General features: G+C 42.6%; 1 protein-coding gene across 11 annotated transcripts in view; it reads right to left on the bottom strand.

Annotated features, from left to right (window-relative positions):
* The window catches only part of CLASP1 (cytoplasmic linker associated protein 1), a 248,558-nt gene that overhangs the window by 129,137 nt on the left and 99,919 nt on the right, over window positions 1-19,502 (bottom strand). For all 11 annotated transcript variants that reach the window (XM_060177959.1, XM_060177960.1, XM_060177962.1 and 8 more), the window contains exon 8: window positions 11,830-11,897. In XM_060177959.1, coding sequence (XP_060033942.1) covers window positions 11,830-11,897 — 68 coding nt within the window. The remainder of the gene's footprint in view (window positions 1-11,829; window positions 11,898-19,502) is intronic.

The following is a 19,502-nucleotide window of genomic DNA, read 5'->3' as shown; positions in this document are numbered from 1 at the left end:
GTGTAGGCAATGAGCCCCAGCAATAATCCTGATGGCAGGTTCCAGACGCCATCAGGATGCCGGCCAGGCTTCCCTGGACTGAAGACCCCACCAATGTGTCCTGGAGCTCCACTTCCCCAGAGACCCACCCTACTAGGGAAAGAGAGAGGCAGACTGGGAGTATGGACAGACCAGTCAACGTCCATGTTCAGCAGGGAAGCAATTACAGAAGCCAGACCTTCCACCTTCTGCAATCCACAATGACCCTGGGTCCATGCTCCCAGAGGGATAGAGAATGGGAAAGCTATCAGGGGAGGGGGTGGGATATATGAAGATTGGGTGATGGGAATTGTGTGGAGTTGTACCCCTCCTACCCTATGGTTTTGTTAATTTATCCTTTCTTAAATAAAAAATAAATTAAAATAATAATAATCCTGGTGGCAAAAAAAGAAAAATGAAGAGAGGGAGGGTGGAAGGAAGATCTATGCATTAAAAATTAAAAAATACGCATTTTCTATATGAATTGGAAATTCATTGATACAGGAAAAACAGTGTAATTATTTTCTAGATTAACAATGGAACAAAATGCTTTAAACTTAGAGACTTCCTAGCTTCCTTCCACCCAAACACCCCTATTTTCATCTGCTCTAGTCCTACTTTTTGGTTCCTGTTTACTAAACATTTTGTTCTGCTTTATATCTTACTGCCTTTAAGCCACCAAGTTGCAGAGGCTACAATGGTGTCATCCTGAGTTCCCTGGGCAGACGACCTCACCAGTGTATCCAGGAACCTCCCCTCTCCAGAGTCCTACCCCACTAGTGAGAGATAGAAACAGGCTGGGAGTATGGACCAATCTGCCAATGTCCATGTCCAGTGAAGAAACAATTACAGAAGCCAGACCTTCTGCACCCCATAAAGAATTTTGTTCCATACCCCCACAGGGGTGGAATGTTAGGGGAAGATGAACTCTAATTCTAACAGGAGCCAAAGAGAGAAAAGGAAAAAAGAAAGGACACTCAGAAGTAGTAATAGGTGTAGGTGTGCCTTAGAAAGAAAGAAAAGGCAGGACCATAGGAAAAAAATGGGCTGGGGCAGATAGCATAAAGGTTATGCAAAGAGACTCTCGTCCCTGAGGTTCCAAAGTCCCAGGTTCAGTCCCCCGTACCACCATAAGCCAGAGCTGAGCAAAGTACTCTGGTTAAAATATTAAATAAATAACAAGAAAAAATATATAATAGTCAACAGCTATCTGTGACCTTGGGAGAACTACTGCAGTTTTCAATAGAGGTAATGGGGACACAGAGCTCTGGTGGTGGGAACGGTGTAGAATTACACCTCTGTTATCTCATAACTTTGTAAATTAATGTTAAATCATTAATTAAAAAATAAACTTTAAAAAGGATTTTTTGGTTAAGCAGCAGAATAGGCAGGACTCATACTTTTTTTCTTTTTTGCCTACAAGGTTATCGCTGGGGCTCAGTAACTGCACTGTGAATCCAAGGCTCCCAGTGGCTTTTTTTTTTTTCTATTCTGTTTCATAGGACAGACAGAAACTGAAAGGCGCAGAGGAAATAACAAAGAAGAGAGAAACAGAGACACCTGCAGACCTGCTTCACCACTGTTCAAGTGTCCATACTACAGGTGCGGAGCCGAGGTTCAAACCTGGGTCCTTGTGCATGGTACTACTTCACTTACAGTATGCCTCTGCACCACGACTGGGGATGTGCCCCACTCCCTCATAGGACACGTACTTTCTTTCTTTCTTTTTTTTTTTAATGTTTATTTATTCCCTTTTGTTGCCCTTGTTGTTTTATTATTGTAGTTATTCTTGTTGTTGTCATTGCTGGATAGGACAGAGAGAAATGGAGAGAGGAGGGGAAAGACAGAGAGGGGGAGAGAAAGGTAGACACCTTCAGACCTGCTTCACCACTTGTGAAGAGACTACCCTGCAGGTGGGAAGCCGGGGGCTCGAACCGGGATCCTTCCGGGATCCTTAACCCGGTCCGTGCGTTTCGCGCCATGTGCCCTTAACCCGCTGCGCTACCACCCGACTCCCCAGGACACGTACTTTCAAAAGCAGTCCAGGAGAATACAGGTCCAAGAAGGATTCAGAGGACCTAGTGGGGGTTGTATTGTTATATGGGAATCTGGGGAATGTTATGCATGTACAAACTATTGTACTTACTGTTGAATGTAAAACATTAATTCCCCAATAAAAAAAAAAAAAAAAGCAGTCCAAAGGACCACATGCTTGTGGCCTACAGTTGACCTGGCTCCTATTTTGGGGCAACCAAGAAGTAAAAGTCTGTGCAGATACACACCAGGGAGGGCAGTCCAGTGGGAAAACCCTGACCTCAGGACTAGACTCCTCCAAGATGAGTGGTTCTGACAGTGCTGACATAGGTCTTACTAGACCTTGACCTCAGGACTAGATTCCTCCAAGCTGAGTAAGTTCTGACAGTGTGGACACAGACAGTGGGTGGCTCAGTCAGTGTGCAGTGGGCCTCAGTGGGCAAATGAGACGATAGAGCTCAAACTTCCACATTCATGCCAGATAGCTCCCCAGACCTCAAAAACGCTGGTAAGATTTCGTTGGGCAAGTTACTGAGCTCCTCTGAGCCCACTTCTCATTTATTGAATGAAGATCATTAATCCCCCTCCTCTCTCTCTCAGAGGAAACCAGAGAAACAGTTTGGCACATGTGGTGCCAGGAATCAAACTCAGGACCTCATCCTCGAGTGTCCAGCGATTTATCCAGACTGCCACCTCCTGGGCTGCTCATGCTCAGAGTTTGAACTCAAAACCTCGTTACTGCCAAGCCATGAGTTCTACTGCCCCACCTCCCAGGCTCAGCAGATGCCTGCTTGTTTTCATGGCCAGGCCCTCACCACCCCTGACTGACTTTCTCAAAGCGGGGTCACATGCACCACAAGTCTGGGTTACTGGGAATCTTTCAGCAGGCCCCTGGTCTCCACCGCCATATCTCCATCATTGTTTGGTCTGAGAACTCCACTGCTTTCTGCTGTGACAACAGACCCTGGGCTTATTGTTTTACTTTCTCACTCCTTTGAGTCAGTCATTTCCCTAAGGAGCCCTGGAGGTGCTAGGAACCAAGATCTGGGTGGCAGTTTTGCAGATGTGAAAGATCTGAGTCTGGAGAGCTTTTCCTATCTAAGCAAAAACATTCCAGAGTTCACACATTTATGCATCCTAGGCCAAGGTCACTCCTTGACACTCAAGCCAGCCCAGTCACCTGGACTGTCCTCTGCATCCCCACCCCAATCAAAAGAACGGGTGGCACTGGGGGGCGGGGGGGGGGGGGGGCTTGTTCTTGTTGACTCCAAACTGAAAACCATGAGGAACACTTGTGAAACCCACATTCATGTTTTTAAAAAGGATCCTCTATTCTAAATCACATCTTTCTTATTTTAATGTCCCTTATTTGATAAAATTATGAGCAGTCATATTTGCTTTTGTTTTGCTTTGCATTTCTTATTATATTTGGGAAAAATGAAAGTTTGTCACTCTGCACCAAGCAAAACTAGTCTTTTTTTTTTTAATTCAAATCTAGAAAAGAAGGCTTTCTCTGTGGCCTTTAACAAAAAACACACAACTTTCATGACTCTTTTCCCGTGTCTTAAAAAACAATTTGAGGGGGTCAGGCGGTAGCCCAGCAAGTTGAGCGCACATGGTGCAGGGCGCAAGGACCCGCGTAGGGATCCCAGTTCGAGCCCCCAGCTCCCCACCTGCAGGGGAGTTGCTTCACAGGTGGTGAAACAGGTCTGCAGGTGTCTATCTTTCTCTCCCCCTCCCCTGTCTTCCCCTCCTCTCTCCATTTCTCTATCCAACAACAACAATATGTCCTATCCAACAACGAATGACACCAACAACAACAATAATAACCACAACAAGGCTACAACAACAAGGGCAACAAAAGGGGGGGGGGGAATGATCTCCAGGAGCAGTGGATTCATGGTACAGGCACTGAGCCCCAGCAATAAAAGAACCTCAAAACACAACAAGTAGGGGGCCAGGCAGTAGCACAATAGGTTAAGTGCACATGGCACGAAGTGCAAGGACCAACTTAAGGATACTGGCTCCCCACCTGCAGGGGGGTCGCTTCACAAGCACTGAAGCAGGTCTGCAGGTGTCTATCTTTCTCTTCCCCTCAGTCTTCCCCTCCTCTCTCAATTTCTCTCTGTCCTATCCAACAATAGCAACAACAGCAGTAACAACAACAAGGGCAACAACAACAAAAAAGGGGGGTGGCCTCCAGGAGCAGTAGATTCATAGTGCAGGCACCGAGCCCCAGCAATATCCCAGGAGGCCAAAAAACAAACAAACAAACAAACAAAAAAAGTAAAGACAAATTATAATTAGCAACTAATGAAAAGCACACTTTTTTTTTTTTTTGAGAAGCACACTTTCAAATCCTCAAATGAAGAGCTCTAAAAATGGTAACTAAAAGAATGAATTATTTAACTCTCTTGTTCTGGTGTTGATTTCAAAGAGCTACTAAAAGCTAAATAATGAATACTATGCAGGCCGATGAAATAAACGAGAGTGCTAACACCTTTGCTCTAACACTGCAGTTTTAAAATACAGCAAGCAAAACTGGAACTATGACCACTTTGAGCACTTCACCAAATTTAGCTTAAGAAGACAGACACGCACATTTGAACCACCCACTAAGAGACAAGCAGAGTAAATGAGCTGGATGGGTGCCGGTCTTCCCACTGCAGGGGACAAATGAACACTTGTTCCTGCGCACTTTATTACACAATACCTGCTGCAGTTGAAGGGTTTGGAAATATCCTACAGGGCAAAAAAAAAAAAAAAAAAAAAAGCCCATGAAAGTCTGCCAGGAATACCATCCCATGAGAAAGCAAGACAGCAACCTGGGCTGTTCATACCACACCAGCTACACTCGGGCCTTTCAGACACAAAGCCTGTTCACATGCAACCAACTCAAAATGGTTCCAATGATGTCCAAACCCCGCAATACCTCCCTGGAAAGACAGAATCGGGCTCCCTACACTGCTACGATGTACAGGTGCTTCTAGCCACTGTCTGCACACCTTGGGAATGTGCAACCAGTAGATTCAAGCTAGCTTATACTTATTAACAAATGTCTTGTAAATGCATAATATTTTCCTATCTCACATACTATGAACACATCAGAAAATGAAAGCAACGAACAAACAGCGGCTGATGAAAACACAGCTAAGACTTATTCTACCTATTTCCTCCTCCATAGCCCTCAATAGTTCACATCAGGGATAAACATCTGTAGTTTTCATAAATTTTCCTACGTAAATATAAAGAATCATGCCAAGTATCTTTCTAAATTTCACACAAGATTTAAAGTTAACTCAATAAAACTACCCAAATCTTTTATGCATCTTCTGGCTAAGGACAGTAATTCCAAAAACTGTTTTCAAAAGAGAACAGCCTACCTTTCCCAGTAGTCATGACTGTCACTGATCTTAGTGCAAATAAAAACACAGCTCTGAAAGCTACACCCACCCACAGTAACCCAAGCGTCAGCAAACTCTCCGCCCACACGACTTCTTCAGAGATCCAGCACCAATGACAAGTTCAGCCCTACTCTGAAACAAAAGCCTCCAGTAAGCAGAGCAGTGGTTTTCTCTTTTAAAGGAGTTGGGCCTGAGAGGCGAGCAGGGTCCATGACTCTACTCACATATGACCTCCTTTGAAACCAGTGTGAAAGCAAGCACTTTAGTCAACTATCCTATTATTTTTTCCAACCTGAATAGAAAATAATCCTAACCTTAAATAAGACTCATATTAATGAGCAGTCTTGCTTCCAGTTATCAGCTACAGCTTAGGCTACTACCAGAAACAGTCCCTCCTGATATCTGAGGCTCTCTTCTTTGCACTGCAACTTGCCAGCCTAGTAACAGACATACCGGCCTGATTCTGTGGCTATGGCAACACTTCCCTCTGATACTGAACCAGAATCCCAAACTGAAACACCCACTCTACTAAGCACATGCGGAGGGGGTGGGGAGCCATTCCAGTCACCTGATTCGCACATTTACAAGCAGGATTTTAAGACTCAGCAAGATGAGAATGCCTTCTCCATAAAGAAAAGGCGGCTGATGAGTGGCCGAGCAAGTTGTGGTCTATATACACAATGGAATACTACTCAGCTGTAAAAAATGGTGACTTCACCGTTTTCAGCCGATCTTGGATGGACCTTGAAAAAATCATGTTGAGTGAAATAAGTCAGAAACAGAAGGATGAATATGGGATGATCTCACTCTCAGTCCGAAGTTGAAAAACAAGATTAGAAAAGAAAACACAAGTCGAACCTGAAATGGAATTGGAGTATTACACCAAAGTAAAAGACTCTGGGGTAGGTGGGTGGGTGGGGAGAATACAGGTCCATGAAAAATGATGTATGAAATAGTGGGGGTTGTATTGTTAAATGGGAATCTGGGGAATGTTATGCATGTACAAACTATTGTATTTACTGTTGAATGTAAAGCATTAATTTCCCAATAAAGAAATAAATTATTTAAAAAAAAAAGAAAAAAGAAAAGGCGGCTGATCCACTTGTTAAGAAAAGGCATTATCCTTTCTACATAGGGCAGTTATTCAGACAACAGTTTTCACACTTGTTCAGGTAGTTCTCCTTTCAACTAAGAACTGATAGTGAACATTTCAGTCATAATTATTTTAGTGAAGGAGGGGCGAGATGTTTCTAGCAGTAATATGATAGTCTAGGTATACTTGTGTAGAAGGGCCAATTATTCAGGATTATATGTCAGTAAATAGATATTTTATTTTTCCCTTTGTCAACTGATTATTGTGGAGTTTTCAAGAGCCCAGCCAGCATGAGACCTTCATTTTTCTTCCTAAACATGTCAGTTTTGCTTTAGAAGTTCAAAACGCATGTGTGACTTTAACCAAATTAATGTCCTTGGGCCCCAATTCAATCAGATCCAATTAAAGATCACTAAATGGCTGCAGATAAAGGACACTGTCTAGTATATAATTACTAGCTTTCATGCTAAATACCCAGTTCTCCACAGCTGCATGATATTTTTTTTAAATCTTACATAGAAAATAATTCATTTTCTGAAACCCGTGAAAGGAAAAACTGTAATTTGTGCTTCAAGAGGTTTGCTAATTATATGGAGATGAAGTGGGGGAAAAATCTATAAAACAACATATTTTAAACTCCAGATTCTCGCCTATGAAAGCAAAAAGGCCTTTGGGTAACCTAGCAACAACAACAACAAAAAAACATACAAAGATAAAGAGTTCTGTTACAGGTGGGATGCTGATTTCCAAATACTGCTCAGCTGCTTTTACACTGCTATTTTAGTCACAGTTCATAGACTTCAAGAAATTAAATCCATGGGTCTTCTTTTATTAAGTTTTTTAAAAATCTTTTTATTTTCCTCTTTTGTTGCCCTTGTTGTTTATCATTGTTGTTATTATTGTTGTTGTTATTGCTGTCAGATAGGACAGAGAGAAATGGAGAGAGGAGGGGAAGACAGAGAGTGGGAGAAAAAGACAGACACCTGCAGACCTGCTTCACCACTTGTGAAGTGACCCCCCTGCAGGTGGGGAATCGGGGGGCTCAAACCAGGATCCTTACGCCAGTCCCTGTGCTTGATGCCATGTGTGCTTAACCCACTGCACTACCGCCGGGTCCCCCAAGGGTCTTCTATAAGGGACATAATAAGAAAGGTAACCTACTTCTACTCTAAAAGTATCCCTACTACATGAACAGTTCACATCAACTTTACTCAAGTGCAGGGCTTTTATTTCTTACTCAAAAAGAGCACTGTCATAAGTAACAAAATAAAAATAAGTCAGATTTCATCAAAATATCAAACTTTTAAACACCAAGTAAGACAAAATCCACAAAACAGGTGGGGGTAGGGGCAGGAAAAGCAACAAATCATGTAACTTCTTTTTCTTCTTTTTAAAAATTATTATCTTTATTTATTTATTGGATAGACAAGCAGAAATTGGGAGGAAAGGGGGAGATAGGTAGGTAGGTAGGTAGATAATAGACAGACAGACAGACAGGGACAGTGAGACACCTGCAGCCCTGCTTCACCACTCATAAAGCTTTCCCCCTTCAAGTGGGGACCCAAGGCTTGAAGTCGGGTCCTTGTACACTGTGATGTGTGCGCTTAAGCAGGTGCTGCTGCCTGGTCCCTCAAATCGTGTATCTTATAATCTTAAGGGACAGGCAGTGGAGGAACTGGTTCCATGCACAAAGACCCAAGTTCAAGCTCCTGCAGGAAGCTTCACAAGAGGTGAAGCAGTGCTGTAGGTGTCACTCCCAATATCATCCTCTTTATCAGTGTGTTTCTGTCCTATCAAAACAAATAAACAGAATGTTATGTCTAGAAAATATAAAAAACTGTTAAAGCTCACAACAAAAAACAAGCTAAAAAGACAAAAGAATAATACGTTTCTGAAGATGATGTAAACAGGACCAAAAAGGACATAAAAGATCTATTTATTAGGCATTAAGAAAATGCAAGGGAGTCCACGGTAGCGCAGTGGGTTGGGCGCAGGTGGCGCAAAGCACAAGGACCGGCATAAGGATCCCGGTTCGAGCCCCCGGCTCCCCACCTGCAGGGGAATCGCTTCACAAGCGGTGAAGCAGGTATGCAGGTGTCTATCTTTCTCTCCTCCTCTTTGTCTTCCCCTCCTCTCTCAATTTCTCTCTGTCCTATCCAACAACAACGACATCAATCATAACTACAACAATAAAAAAACGAGGGCAACAAAAGGGAATAAATAATAAATAAAAAATATTTTTTAAAAAAAACAACAAAAAAGGGGAGTCTGGCTGTAGCACAACGGGTTAAGCGCAGGTGGCGCTAAGCTCAAGGACCGGCGTCAGGATCCCAGTTCGAGCCCCCGGCTCCCCACCTGCAGGCAAGTCCCTTCACAGGCGGTGAAGCAGGTCTGCAGGTGTCTGTCTTTCTCTCCCCCTCCTCTCTCCATTTCTCTCTGTCCTATCCAACAACGACATCAATAATAACTACAACAATAAAACAACAAGGGCAACAAAAGGGAATAAATAAATAAAATAAAATATTTAAAAAAATAAATCTTTAAAAAAAAAAAAAGAAAATGCAAACTGGGCTGGGGAGATAGCATAATGGTTATGCAAAAGCCTTTTAAGCCTGAGGTTCTGAAATCCCAAGTTCAATCCCCAACACCATAAGCTGGAACTAAGCAGTGTCCTGGTCTCTTTCTCTCTCAGTATCTTTACCTTTATATCTACTCTTTCTCACTAAAATAAACTAAATAAAAATACTTTAAAAAATTCAAAGTAACACCACAATGAGAAACAACTTCATAGCCATGAGGACAACTGTAATGTTTCAGATGAGGTATAGGGGTGAGGGGTGTCCTGCTATGTTGTGCACACAATCCAAGGTCAAGTCCGGCCTCAGCACCCTGAGGAAAACTTCTGCACTGTGATGTTTATCCCTCTCTCCCTCTGTCTCTCTTCCTATCAGAACAAGTCAACCAGATGATTACAGATACCAATACTACTAACAGTAATAATAATATCAAACAAGTGAAAATGGCTTTTTAAATTTTTTAATATTTATTCTATTATTTTCCCTTTTGTTGCCCTCGTTTTTTTAAAAATTTTTTTATATTTATTTTATTTATTTATTCCCTTTTGTTGCCCTTGTTGTTTTATTGTTGTAGTTATTATTGTTGTTGTTGTTGGATAGGACAGAGAGAAATGGATAGAGGAGGGGAAGACAGAGAGGAGGAGAGAAAGATAGACACCTGCAGACCTGCTTCACCGCCTGTGAAGCGACTCCCCTGCAGGTAGGGAGCCGGGGTTCGAACTGGGATCCTTATGCCGGTCCTTGTGCTTTGCGCCACCTGTGCTTAACCCGCTGCGCTATAGCCCGACTCCCTGTTGCCCTCGTTTTTTTATTGTTGTTGTTACTGATGTCTTTGTTAGATAGGACAGAGAAATGGAGAGAGGAGGGGAAGACAGAGGGGGAGAGAAAGACACCTGAAGACCTGCTTCACCACCTGTGAAGCGACTCCCCTGCAGGTGGAGAGCCAGGGGCTTGAACTGGGATCCTTACGCCAGTCCTTGCACTTGGCGCCATGTGCCCTTAACACACTGCGCTACTGCCCGACTCTCGGAAATGGCTTTTACTTTTTGTTGACATGCATGTGAAAAAGCTGAAATCCTAATATTTTGCTGGTAGTATCCACAAGTGGCTCAGAAGTCGAGTGAGTGCTTCATATGCATTCTTGCCAGAAGCAGGAAGAAGGGAGGGAGAGAGGGAGGATGAAAGGGAGACAAGAGAAAGAGAGGACGAAAGGAGAAAGGAAGAAAGAAAGAAAGGATGGAAAGGAGAAGGAGAGCAAGGAAAAAGGGAGGGGAAGAGAGAGATGAAGGGAGAGGGGGAGTAAACAAACAAGCAACAACAAATCAACAACAATACAGGTAGCAAGTCACAGTTCAAATCTCAGTCATTATTTTGTCCACTTGTTTAACAATATTTACTGCATTCCTACCACATGCCAGGGACTTTTTCAGGCACTAAAGACAAAGAAAGAAAACAAAGTCCTTGCCCTCATAAACAAACAGAAAATACTTTGTAGTGATACCGCACTAAGCTGGGCGGTGGTGCAGTGGTGTAAGCTTGGCAAAGCGCAAGTGTAAGGATCCTGGTTCAAGCCCCCGGATCCCCACCTGCAGGAAGTTCACTTCACAGGTGGTGAAGCAGGTCAGCAGGTGTCTTATCTTTCTCTTCCCCTCTCTGTCTTCCTCTCCTCTCTCCATTTCTCTCTGCCCTATCCAACAACAACAGCAGTAACAACAACAATAATAACAATGACAATAAACAGCAAGGGCAACAAAAGGAGAAATATGTAAAAATAAAGTTAAAAAAAAGAAGAAGAAGGAAACTCATGGAGGATGAAGGGCCAAATGTTCCAACAGAAGGAATCCTAAGCTCACAAAGCCTCAAGCAGGAGCTGGGCATGTCCCAGTTTAGCAAGAGACTCATTGGAACTGGAGCTAAGAGAACTCTGCAAAGAACCATTCGAGATGGCATAAAGAGGTGGTTAGCATCCATTCATACAGTGCTTGGTGAGCCACTGAGTATAGTCTCTGAATCATAACAGACTCCTGGAGGGTGCTGAATTGAAAAATGAACATCACTGTGCTGCTTTCTCTATAATTCTACCCTGGTTGCTATGTTAAAAGTGGAATAGTATACAGGACAGAGTAAAAACAAGGATAGTTTTCAGGCTCTCACAAAGCACAGGCGAAACACCTCAACAGCTTACACTGGACGGATGCCACTGAGGAGGGATCCTCAGGGTTCTTTCTGGGTGTAAGTTCTACAGTACAGTCAACACGTCAGTTAATGGAGCTGCTGCAGGTCATGAAAGAAAGGGAATTATCAACTCCACAGTGTCTAGTCCAGGAAAACAAATCGATGGCAGTTTAAAGCTGAAAATTTAGACTTTTTTTTTTTTGTCATCAGCAGGGCTTCACTGCTTTGGGCTTTATTTTTCAGATAAATGAAAAGAAAAAGAAGGAGGGGGAAGTGTTGAGGGTGAAGAGAGAGACAGACACGACAACACTGAAGTTTCTTCCAATGTAGGGAGGCCAAGGCTGAATCATGGCAAAGCAGATCCAGACACTTTACCATGATCTCAAACCAAGCAACTCCGCAGTAGCCTGAGCATTAAGAACATAAACCTGGTCTCCGGCCATACCATCCTGAACACGCCCGATCTCGTCTGATCTCAGATGAACTTGAGATTGAAAAGAAAAAACAGAGCAGTACTTTTTCTACTCACCATTTGCAGACTGTATCATGTTCCCAGATTTTTGGACTTCATCAAATTTGGTAAAAATTACATTCAACCTGTATAAAAAGATATATATGTATGTCTTTATATATACAAACTATTAACCATTTCTTTTGTCAGTTATACTAAAACACTAATGTGAGCTTGAGTCTCAAGCTCCAAAAAAATCAGTGATAAAAACCCTCAAAATACACAGTAACATCATTAACAGTATTAACAAAACCCAATAATTGAGCTCTTGTCCTCCTGACAGCCCTCTAAGGGGCTATCATCCCCAATTTACAGGTGAATAAATTAAGATACAACTTATTTCAGAGAACAAGGTCAGTTAGGACGAAGGTGTCAGCAACAGAATAAGAATACAAAGCTCATAGTCCAGGAGATGACATAGTGGATAAAGCACTGGATTCTCAAGCATGAGGTCCTCAGTTCAATCCGTGGCAGCACTTATACCAAAGTGATGTCTGGTTCTTTCTCATTAATAAATAAAATATTTTTTAAAAAAAAGAATATAAAGCTCTTGCTCTTAAACGCTGCATTAGACGGGCTGCATTACATAAAGCACACATATTAAAATACATGTTTCTCAGGAGTTGGGTAGTAGCACAGTGGGTTAAGCGCAGGTGGTGCAAGGACCGGCGTAAGGATACCCACTCGAGCCCCCAGCTCCCCATCTGCAGGGGGGAGGGGGGGAAGGGGAGGGGCTGCTTCACAAGCGGTGTAGCGGGTCTGCAGGTATCTTTCTCTCCCCCTGTCTTCCTCTCCTCTCACCATTTCTCTCTGTCCTATCCAACAACATCAATAACCGCAACAATAAAACAAGGCAACAAAAGAGAATAAACAAATAAACAAATGTTTAAAAAAATACTTATTTCTCCTTTTTATTTTATTGCGGTATTAATGGTTTACAGTAAATACAATTATTGGAACATGTGTACAATTTCTGTTTTCTGCAAAATACAATCACCCTCAGGCTCTGTCCTCCTCCATCAAGTAACAAGATGTGAAAGCCCCCCCCTAACCCCAACACCCCAGAGTCCTTTACTTTGGTACAATACACCAAACCCAGCCTAAGTTCTGCTTAGTGTTTTCCTTTCTGTTCTTATTTCTCAACTTCTATGAGTGAAATCATCCCATATTCTTCCTTCTCTTTCTGGCTAATCTCACTTCACAGGATTCTTTAAAGCTCCATCCAAGATGAGATGAAAAGGTGGCTTCATTATTCTTAATAGCTAAGTAGTATTCCACTGTGTATATAGACCACAGCTTGCTCAGCCACTCATCTGTTGTTGGACACCTGGATTGCTTCCGGGTTTTGGGTATTACAAACTGTGCTGCTATGAAAATGGTGTACAGAGATCTTTCTGGATGGGTGTGTTTGACTCCTTAGGGTAGATCCCCAGGAGAGGAATTGCAGGGTCCCCTAGGTCCATTTCCAAGTAAAACACATAAATCCTTAAATGAGTATTAAAATTGAGATACCAAGTTAACTCTTCCAATCAAACCTAATGCCATTTCATTTAAAAAACCAGACAAATGTTAGCTTGTTTTATTATTTTTTAATCTTTTTATTTATTATGTTTTTGGATAGGCAGAAATTGAGAAGGCAGTGGAGGTGGGTGGAGAGAAAAGAGAGAGACCTGCAGTACTGCTTCACTACTCATAAAGCTTCTTCACTGCAGCTGAGGACTTGGGGCTTGAACCCAAGTCCTTGTGCACTATAATGAGTGAGCTCTGCCAGATGTGCAACTGTTCAGCCCCAGGACTTTTTAAAATGTGGAACAAGGGGATGAACTCAGAGTCTTATGTGTATTTAACACAACTGAGCTATCTCCTGTCCCAACAAACTAGTCTGATATATTGCCTCTCCCTCTCTCTATCTTTCTGGCAGATACTGATAATCTTGCAGCCTATTTTTCTCTCGTAGCCCAGATAATGTAACAGAGTCCTTCTAAAAATTGTTCCACACACACACTGATTAATCAAACATTATACTGAATTTAAAATCTATTTGTTAGGACCCAGAAGGTGGTGCAGAGGACAGAGTGTTGGACTCTCAAACATGAGTCCTGAGTTTGATTCCCAGCAGCACCTGTGCCAGAGTGATGCTCTGTGTCCTCCCTCCCAACCTCCCTCCCCCTCTCAATAAATAAAACTTAAAAATTAACCTTTAAAAAAAAAAATCACAGGACCACATATCAGTAAAGCACCACTCACTTTCAAATCCAGTGGTTACTAAAGATCTGGAAAGCTGCCTTAGAATGAATTTCTTATGATGTTCCCATCACCTTCCCTTTTATAAGTAACAAAGATCTTCAAAGGCTTGACAAGCTCACAAATGCCATCACTACATGAGTTGCCAGGACATGCGTGCGTACAGTTACCACTTTATTATGTCAGAACCACACCCTTTGACTTAAAATTTGCCTATGCAATTGCAAGTCAGGGCCAAGTTATACTTTTGGCCTGGTTGCTTGTGATGTTATGTGTGGGAAAGAGCTTTCTTCCATTCCTGAGCGAGCATCCACCAATATCATGGGGTGCAAGAGTCTACTGAATCTGTCTACTATCTGTGATAGGCAGGCATCCCAAAAACAGGTATGAGGATGCTAAAAAGCTTACACCACTACTTAATTCAGAATTCTCTCAGGGGGCGGGGGAGATAGCATAAGTATGCAAACAGACTATCAAGCCTGAGGTTCCCAGGTTCCAGGTTCAGTACCCCCACCATGCCATTAGAAGCCAGAGCTGAGCAGTCTTCTGGCAAAAAAAAAAAAAAAAAAAAAAAATCTCTGGGGGTCTGCCTGCCTTTCCCTCAGCTTTTACATCTGCTACCTCCCAGCTCAGTAACATGAGTACAGTGGCTCCTTCTCAGGGTGACCAATTCCAAAGATGAGTGACCTGGCTTACAGCCAACAGCACATAGAACAACTGATGAATGCCTTCTGTCCGCAAACTGTGACTACAAGGAGGGATCTATCAAGTGGCATAAGTTTAACACGGAGAGCTTTGTGAGTTCATAGACACTGAACTAGTGCTGACCTTCTGAAAAAACCAATTCCTTATTAAATTTTAAATCTTTGAACCATGTATTTAATTAGCCTAGCAAATACATAATGTTATTTTCCCAAATTCGAATTTTATATTTTTTAAAATTTATGTTTATTTCTTTATTGGGGAATTAATGTTTTACATTCAACAGTAAATACAATAGTTTGTACATGCATAACATTCCCCAGTTTCCCATATAACAATACAACCCCCACTAGGTCCTCTATCATCCTTCATGGACCTGTATTCTGCCCACCCACCCACCCCAGAGTCTTTTACTTTGGTGCGATATGCCAATTCCATTTCAGGTTCTACTTGTGTTTTCTTTTCTGATCTTGTTTTTTCAACTTCTGCCTGAGAGTGAGATCATCCCATATTCATCCTTCTGTTTCTGACTAATTTCACTTAACATGAATTTTTCAAGGTCCATCCAAGATCGGCTGAAAACAGTGAAGTCATCATTTTTAACAGCTGAGTAGTATTCCATTGTGTATATAGACCACAACTTGCTCAGCCACTCATCTGCTGTTGGACACCTGGGTTGTTTCCAGGTTTTGGCTATTACAAATTGTGCTGCCAAAAACATATGTGTACACAGATCTTTTAGGATGGATGTGTTGAGTTCCTTAGGATATATCCCCAGGAGAGGAATTGTAGGGTCATAGGGTAGGTCCATTTCTAGCCTTCTGAGAGTTCTCCAGACTGTTCTCCACAGAGGCTGGACCAATTGACATTCCCACAGTGTAGGAGGGTTCCTTTGACCCCACACCCTCTCCAGCATTTGCTGCTGTTACCTTTTCTGATGTATGACTTCACTCACAGGAGTGAAGTGATATCTCATTGTTGTCTTGATTTGCATTTCTCTGACAATCAGAGACTTGGAGCATTTTTTCATGTGTTTCTGGGCCTTTTGGAGCTCTTCTGTGGTGAATATTCTGTCCAAGTCCTCCCCCCATTTTTTGATGGGGTTCTTTGTTGTCTTGTTGTTGAGTTTGGCAAGCTCTTTATATATGTTGGTTATTAAACTCTAATCTGATGTATGGCATGTAAAGATCTCCCATTCTGTGAGGGGTCTCTTGGTTTGGGTAGTGGTTTCTTTTGCTGTGAAGAAGCTTTTTAATTTGATGTAGTCCCATAGGTTTATACTTGCCTTAGACTTCTTTGTAATTGCATTCGTTTCATTGAAGATGTCTTTAAAATTTATGCGGAAAAGAGTTCTGCCAATATTTTCCTCTAAGTATCTCATAGTTTCTGGTCTAACATCCAAGTCCTTGATCCATTTGGAATTTACTTTTGTATTTGGTGAAATACAGTGATTAAGTTTTATTCTTCTGCATGTTTCAACCCATTGTTTCCAACACCATTTGTTGAAGAGACTCTGCTTTCCCCATTTAATAGTCTGGGTAATTTTTTTATTGAATCAATGTTTATTTACTTTAAGATTTAGATCCAATTATTCCCACTAGACTATTCTGTCACATAAATTTAAAATAATTTCAATAGAGCATATACTAGAGTCTCAGTCACCAAGCCCTAGGTATATGCTCTGATCACATGGCATGTGAACAGCATTTCTAGCATGAGATCAGGATAAGCACACATAGACCCCTCTGGTCCCTACTTTTAAAGACACTACAAAGTTTTAAATATATCATTAGTATTTTCAAAAAAGTTAGAGAAAAAGGTCATACAACCATATAAGCAAGAGACAGCAGGGCCAGGTGGCTCACCCAGTTGAGAGCACGTTACAATGCTCAAGGACCCTTCGAGCCCCCAGTCCTCACCTGCAGGGGAAAGCTTTGCAAGCCGTGAAGCAGTACTGCAGGTGCCTCTCTGTCTCTTTCCCCTCTGTCTCCCCCGTCCTCTTGACTTCTGGCTATCTCTATCCAATAAATAAATAAAATTTTAAAAATAAGACAGAGGGCAGGAAAAGTCCTTCAAAATGGCAGAACATGGGGATTCGGGCAGTAGTGTAGTAGGTGAAGCGTAGGTGGCACAAAGCACAAGGACCAATGTTAAGGATCCCATTTCTAGCCCCCAGCTCCCCACCTAAAGGGGGTCGCTTCACAGGCGGTGAAGCAGGTCTGCAGGTGTCTTTCTCTCCCCCTCTGTCTTCTCCTGCTCTCTCCATTTCTCTGTCCTATCCAACAACAATGACACCAATAGCAATAATAACTACACTCTGAAATGGGGGTAATAAAAAGAAAAAAAATTCAACAATAAAACAACAAGGGCAATAAAAGGGAATAAATAGATAAACAAAATGGCAGAACAGATGCCCTTGAAAAGGGTAGACTACACCAAAACCAGCTTTTCCAGAAGACTAGGAAGTAAATGTCTGAGGAGTCTTTTCCAAGAACAACTGCAGCAGCGTGGCAAAAGCGGCAAGCTCTCCTTGCGTTGGCTGGGCCCTGTGTCCACCTCGAACTCACCAAGTGGAAACCAGCCGCTGCACAGTAGTGGTAAGTGAAACCCAAGCAACAGTTCCACAGTCACAGGGAAGAGCTGAACAAGGCTCTGCGTTCCTTTAGCTCTAGGCATACCCTGCCACATCCCTCACCACAGAGTCTTGACCTGACTCCGAACATGTCAAGTGCAAGGACCGTCTCCCTGAGACCGTGACTGACAGCATCAGCAACCACTGCATACGACAGATGCCTAAGCCAGCTGCAACAAGAAACTTTACGAGGAAAAACTAGGGAATCAAATGTGCAAAAGGAACTCTGAAAAGCTGGCATATTCATGAGAATCTGGAAAGAGAGATTATGTATACATGTAAGGCAGTAGACATAACTATCAAGGGAAATCTCAAGAAAGCACAGTCTCATCTCTCACTAACCCCGAGAGTCTGCATAAGGGCTCTGCAATAATCACATTTGGTGTGATTTTTTTAAGAAATATCTCAATTAGGGTTCGAGAGGTAGCATAATGGTTAGGTAAAGGTCTTTTCATGCCCGAGGCTCCAAAGCCCCAGGTTCAATCCCCAGCACCACTGTAAGCCAGAGGGTGAGGTGAGGTGAGGTGAGGTGAGGTGAGGTGAGGTGAGGTGAGGTGAGGTGAGGTGAGGTGAGAGAGAAATACCAATTTAAGTAAATCCATAGAGACAGATTGGTGGGTGGGAAGAACTAGGACAAAGACAGGTAAGGAGAGTGACTATGGAGTTACTTCTTGTGGGGTGACAAAACTATTCTAAAACTAGAAGGAGTACAGACCATACAATTTTCTGACTAAATAAGAATCATTCAATTACTTATTTTAATATTTATCTATTCCTGTTTGTTGCTTTTTTTTTTATTGTTGTAGTCATTGTTGGATAGGACAGAGAAATGGAGAGAGAAGGAGAGAAAGAGAGACACCTACAGACCTGCATCACCACTTGTGTAGTGACTCCCCTGCAGGTAGGGAGCCGGGGGCTCAAACAGGGATCTTATGCTGGTCCTTGTAATTTGCGCCATCTACGCTTAACCTGCTGTGCTACCGCCTGACTCCCTCAATTACTTATTTTAAAGGGGTCGAGTTTATGGTACGTGAATATTTCAGGGAGCAAAAATGAGAAGGAAGCAGTGCTACAAAGAAGAGGAGGAGGGGGAAAGGCCACAATGAACAACCAAAATAGTGTCAGATATTAGAACACAAGCTTTGATTTTTACCTCAGACGGCCACGGTGCCACTTTCTTGTTCCTCCTGAGTCTGGGATAATCCACCAGCTTTCTCAACAGGCATCCCTCAATGAAATCACAGTCATACACCAAAGACAAACGGAGGAGAAACCCTTATCTTACTTGTCTCACTCACAGGATTTCACCCTGGGTCCATCTCCACGAAAAGTAGAGATTACCAAGGCTGAAGTTCACAGAATAATTATGCAGAGGTATCTTCTGCATCTGCCCTCATCATCAAAGTTCTCACAGAGATGGACAAAAGCAGAAAAACCTGAAGTGCAATGGAAATATTATTTTTTTTTTGCCTCCAGGGTTATTGCTGGGGCTCAGTGCCTGCACTATGAATCCACTGGTCTTGGAGGCCATTTTTTCCCTTTTGTTGCCCTTGTTGTTTATCGGTGTTGTTACTATTATTGTTGTCATTGTTGTTGAATAGGACAGAGAGAAATTGAGAGAGGAAGGGAAGACAGAGAGGGGGAGAGAAAGATAGACACCTGCAGACCTGCTTCACTGCCTGTGAAGTGACTCCCCTGCAAGTGGGGAGCTGGGGGCTCAAACCGGGATTCATACGTAGGTTCTTGCGCTTTGAGCCAGGTGCGCTTAACCCCACTGCGCTACTGCCGACTCTCAGAAATACTACTTCTGATAAGACTGTTAATACTGCTTATCAGACGAGGCACCAATCTCCAGAAAGCAAATTTTCTGGAGCCACTGAAGGAGATTCTGAGAATACATCAGCTAAGATGCCACAGCACAGCCATCTCTTGACAGCAGCAACACTGTGGAATGCCAGGCTAGTTAAGAGCCACAAAGGAAAATGTTTTAAGAATCCTCTGACAAGCATTGGGGGGTAGGAGAGAGAAATTAGAACAAGACAGGAAATACCTTAAAAACCAAATACCGGGAGTCGGGCGGTGGCGCAGCTGGTTAAGCGCACTGGTGCAAAGC

Source organism: Erinaceus europaeus, chromosome 18 (genome assembly GCF_950295315.1).
Source record: "Erinaceus europaeus chromosome 18, mEriEur2.1, whole genome shotgun sequence".
NCBI lineage: Eukaryota > Metazoa > Chordata > Mammalia > Eulipotyphla > Erinaceidae > Erinaceus > Erinaceus europaeus.
This window is presented reverse-complemented; position numbering and strand designations above follow the sequence as displayed.